The sequence below is a fragment of the Carex rostrata genome, chromosome 21, assembly GCF_964058835.1.
Source record: "Carex rostrata chromosome 21, lpCarRost1.2, whole genome shotgun sequence".
Taxonomy (NCBI): Eukaryota; Viridiplantae; Streptophyta; class Magnoliopsida; order Poales; family Cyperaceae; genus Carex; species Carex rostrata.
Window position 1 is genome coordinate 4,798,854 of NC_135938.1, and position 5,536 is coordinate 4,804,389.

General features: G+C 32.8%; 1 protein-coding gene across 1 annotated transcript; it reads left to right on the forward strand.

Moving 5' to 3' along the window:
* On the forward strand, window positions 1–1,593 carry LOC144572952 (protein LIFEGUARD 4-like). Its single transcript, XM_078322597.1, has 4 exons — window positions 1–372; window positions 643–756; window positions 998–1,167; window positions 1,390–1,593. Exons 1-4 carry the CDS (start codon window positions 147–149, stop codon window positions 1,591–1,593), a joined length of 714 nt encoding a protein of 237 aa, XP_078178723.1. The 5' UTR covers window positions 1–146.
* Window positions 1,594–5,536: the final 3,943 nt, after the last annotated feature.

Genomic DNA, 5,536 nt, shown 5'->3' on the forward strand with positions numbered 1-5,536 from the left:
TATGAAAACATCTCCCTGTTTTCCCTCATCTCTTTTTTAAGGCCCTTCCCCTGCCCTGCTCACTTGGCAAAAAAAACTCTAAAACCAACAAAGAAGCGAACAAGGAGGAAATCAGGAAAAAACAAGAAATCTAAAAAAGAATCAAGATGTTTATCAGACCACGGCATCAGCTGGGCAGGGGTCCGGTTCAATTGGAGGTTCTGCTACTGAAGTGGCTATTCATCCGAAAAGTGTACTGGACCCTGGCCGTCCAAATGCTGCTCACGCTTGTGGTGGCATCCATTGTCATGTTTGTTCAGCCGGTGAATCTCTTCTTTTCGACTCCAGGTGGTTGGGTGTTATACATTTTCTCGCTCATTCTTCCCATCATTGGTATGACACTTTTCAATTCTGCTCCATTTATATTGAAAATTTTGTAAGGTGTAATAGTATATTCCAGTTAACGGTAGTTAATTAAAAAGCTCTGGTGTGAAGAAAAAGCACATTTTACTGTTCTTCCAATCTTTCCAGAGAAGTCACATACAAAGAAGAAATCTCTGTGATCTTTTGAAGTACTCCAGTTTAGTTACATTTAATTTGTTCACATTTTATATCCCTCTACTTGTTAATATGTTAATTTTTTGTCTGAAAATCTTTGTACAGGGTTGTGGCATCTGTACCACTATAGCCACTCCTACCCGGTCAACCAGTACTCTCTGGGTGTGTTTATAGTGGCTTTGAGCTTTGCTGTTGGCATGACATGTGCTTTCAACAAGGGTAAGTAATTTGTCACATCTTGATATTAATTACATTGTTAAATATTGTTTGTAATTTCGCAATTCCATAAAATGTATGGGTGTAGCTGATTATATTGAAGAGATTTGGCTAAAAATTAACCATGATTTTTTTTTTTCATTTTAATATTAATAGAACCAAAGCTTTAGTTTCTGGCTGTTAATATGTTGGTATTGACAGGACTTTATTTTCTCGGTGTAAATCATGATTTTTTCAGGCCTAGGGGGGATAATATTAGAATCTGTGATTCTAACATCGTTCGCAGTCGAAAGCCTCATTGCGTACACATATGTGGCCCAAAAACATGGTTGCGAAAACAATTGTCTTGGACCATTTTGGCAACAATTTATTGTGGCTGCTGTTATTATCCTGGTGGTTTTTTCTCTTATTCAGGTTAGTTATAACATAGACATTCACCATTATCAATAGTATATAAAATTGATTCTTTCGATTATGGTCCTACAAAATTAATGGTACCATTAGCATCAGTACAATACGAGGTACCAATCACAAATCACGCTACTGTATATCTGTCAATAGTCTCTGAGTAATGGGTTATCCGGGTTTGATTTTCACTATGGAGCTTTTGACAAATGGTTTCTTTTATTCATGTAGATTTTCTTCCCGGTTGGAAGAATATGGCTCATGATATGTGGTGGTCTGGCATCTCTTACCTTCTGTGGCTACATTATAAACCAAACCAAATGGTTGATCGTAATGTTCGCCTATGAGGAATACGTATGGGCTTCTGTAGCACCGTATGTTAATATCATCAATTCCTTCTTGTCTTTTCTAGCACGGTTTCGGGCATCAGACTAAAGCATTGTTGTTAAAAGTAGCAAGGAGTTAGTTGATATTTTGAATTCTTGATGTTGTATTGAGATTGTACCATAAAGCACGGTTTAATTGAATTAATAATTGACAGAAATTGTAAAGAGAGCGATTTCTTTATTGTGCATTTCTTAAGGAAGCCATGGGAAACCTGAATCTAACCAAAATAGGTTATGTCCAATGAATAGAAGCATCATATAGTATGCTTTAATTCAATTATAAAGAAGGAATATATTTTTTTTTGACACGGATTTATAAGCTGGGAGGTCCATGCGACAATCACACTTGCCTCTTTGAGCATTAATCTTTGATTCCTCATCAAGAGTGAGGCTATGATAATAGGAATATTACGAATCGACCCGTGCTATGGGTTCATATCTATTTTCAAAGTTCAAACAATCGATCCAAACCGTTAAATATGATCTCCATATGAAAATGTACTCGGAGACGAGATTTTACATTTTTAGATTTTTTTCTAATATTATATAAATAGATAGAAAATCACCACTACGGATGATCCAGAATTTTTCTCCAACCTAAAAGAATATTTAAAAATTCTAAAAATGTTTGCAATAAAGTTCCTTGCATCTTCTTATTCTTATTGCTTCTTTTTCCTTCTTCATGTTCTCTATGAATAAATTCTTGCTGTTTGTTATGTTATTTGGCTATTCAATCTGTAAATTTTAAGTTTTTGTGCAATCTGGTGAGCTTTGACAAGTTCTGGTAAATTTCTGAAAAAATAAAAGAACTTCTCTTCAATCCTTGATTGCCTCTAAATAAAATAAAAGTTGTTGTTAAATTAAGACTCAAAGCCTACTGTGAGTTCCATGAAGCAATGAACTTATTTTCCTTCTTTTTTTCCCTTTTCTGGTACAGTGAGGTCTGATACCAGATCTATACCAATTCATGGTCAGGACTGGATCTGTCCCTAAATAAACCAAAAATGAGGGCTTAGCTGCATATTTCAAATCCTTGGTTTGATCAATGAAATGAGAGTGCTTCAGATAAAAAGAAGCACATTTTGTTAGACATATTTTACATTGGTATAAAGCTTTTATTTATATTTAAGTTTTTCATTTTGTTGCCATCATTTTACATTGTCAGTTTTAATTAAGGCACCATGCTTCATTTTTTTAAATATTCTAAACTTAAGATTTATTACATATTCGCATCATCCAAATAAATTTGATCGGTAGTCTTAAGACTGTTGATGATAGAAGCTCATGCATAAGAGTTTAAGCTATGTAGTTACTGGTTTTGTTAGACATTCAATTTAACTTCCATTGTTCCTCAAAATTGATAAATATACCACATGAAATCGGCATAGACATGGAAATAAAATTAACACACTAAAGAGTGCTAATTGCACACTCCAGGACAAAGCCAAATCAAAACCGGTACCAAAGGACAAACATTTGTGCACTCTTGGTTGCCATCATATACTGACACTGGGTGTTCGTTTGATAATGTCGATATAATCTTCTTCAAGGTTACCTTGGAGTATTGTGCTTAAAAGATTATGAACCAAGTAACATTTGTCTTTTGTAAAGAATAAATATCATATTTTCTGGAGTACAGGTATGTAGGCAACAACACCTCTTCAAGTTTTAAATTTCCGTTGGCTCTAGTTGGGATTTTATTATAGTACTTTTAGTATGGTATAGAGTATAGAGTATAGACTACATAATTGTGATCGACTCGTAGCATCCATTGCGAAAGATATATCTGATTTTGTATTTGCACTAGAATTGCTTCCCTCGATATATCTGTTTTTAGGAAACATTTGACTGGAATAGTTCTTCAAAAGAAATCAAAAGATGCCTGGATCTATTTATGAAACTTTATTCGGATACAAATGCAAACTGAACTCTTAATAGGGGTGTTCATTAAGCTGAAATCGAACTGAATTAGGCAAATCAAAGTTACAATTCGGTTTCAAAAATAGAACCAAACCAAACTGATTTAGCATTGTAACCGAATCAAACTGAACCAAGATTTATTTCGGTTTGTTTGGTTTGTTCAATTCAAACCGAAATATATTAATTTTTTTTATTTAAAGCAATTGATTTATAATAAACCAAATATATTAAGAAATAAATCGGGGTATTAAGAAATAAACTGACATATTAAGAAATAAACTGAAGTATTTAAAACAATTGATTAAGAAATAAACTGGGATGGTCCGGACCAAGTTCATAATATATAAAAGTTTGATCGTTTCGGTTTTTTATGTTTTGAAAAATTCTAAACTGAACTGAACCGAACCATTAAACTGAAAAAAAAATCCGCTCAATCCAAACTAATTCGATTCGGTTCAAAACCGAATAAACCAGACCCAATGAACACTTCTATCTATTAACCATGTTGTGCCTCTCTTTGGAAAGTTTTAGGTACAATAAAATACAAATTTTTTTGGCCCTTCTCACCCAATTTGAACGAACTTAATTGGATCAACTGTTGGTAAAATAATTTTGTGAACCTAACTGCTAGCATCCTTGTCTCATCAATATATATATACCAGTTATTGACTTGGTAGTGATTCGGATGTTTTTAGAGCCTAATTAAACTGCAGTTCTCGATTGCTTCATTTGATTGTCTTCATTATGAGTTCAGTATCTGATTATAAACCAGCCCAAATTCGGCCCGCTTTTGTAAATTCTCATTTCTCACTGATCAATCAACCTTTTGTTTTATTTTGTTTATTTTTTCATTTTCCGAGTACAAGCAAGCCCAGTGGGCACAAGCCATCAACCAATCTTAGCCTGTTCGGCTGCCAAGCGAGAACGAGAATGGGCTTGAGTTCGGAACTAATTTGAATGGCCGAAACACTTTATGCGTGTGAATGATTTTTTTTTTTCTCACGAGCACAGTGGCAACGGAACAAGCCTGTGGGGTGTAAGTAATAACTCGAAAGGCAGAGCCACTAGTCTCAGGATTGGAAATTTATTTGCCCAAGCCTGAATTTTCTAACGCATTATATAATTTGTATTTAATATTTTAATAAAATTTGAATTGTTAATATTTTTGTCAAATTCTGACTACATCAATCATTTAGTTGAAAAAAATGTAGGCCATTTTATGAATGAAACAAATGAGCAGGTGTAATTATCTACTACTAATTAGTATAATATTAAAATGTAGGACTTTCAGCTACAGGGTTCTCATAGAGTTTTGTAACTGCATGATAGGGTTAATGAAGAAGAATTAAGAAAAGTTCTTTCAAATAAGCAACAATACATTTCCCTTGAAATTTTTAATAGTATACATGTTTGGTTATTCTGCCCCACAAAAATTTCAAAATATATATCAATAACCCAGACCTAATTAGATTTATTGATTAGGTTTTGGAAATTTGAAACTATGCAAAATTCCTATATCTTTATTCTTCAAACGTAAAAATTAAAAGAATAGAAGATCTAGTGGCAAAGACACATGATATCTGATGTGAGAGGTTAATATGGGTTTGAAACCCACATACAAGAAATTATTTGTTGTAACAAACAAAGGTATTAAATAATTGAGTAGTTTGATCTCCAAGATTTACTCAAAAAATAAAAAATAGACACTAAAGTTAGGGGTGTCAATGACACCTTTTTACCCGTTTATCCGACCTGTATCGTATCCGAAAACATAGGTAAGGGTAAGATTTTTTTTTTTTCCGTTAGCTAATCAGGTACGGATAAGGCTAATGATTTTTTTCCGTTATCTTACCCCTTTTCGTATAAGATAATTTTAAAAAATAAAATTATATATATAGATATATATTTGTATGAAGATGATACATGATACAATAAAATTTTGTATTTTATTAAATTTTCATAATACAAATTAGTTGTATTCATTATTTTTTTTCTTATTTTGAAAAATATTTTATCGAAAGCACAAATCGAAATAATGTATAGCACTTTTTTATCTGTTTACCCAATCTGTA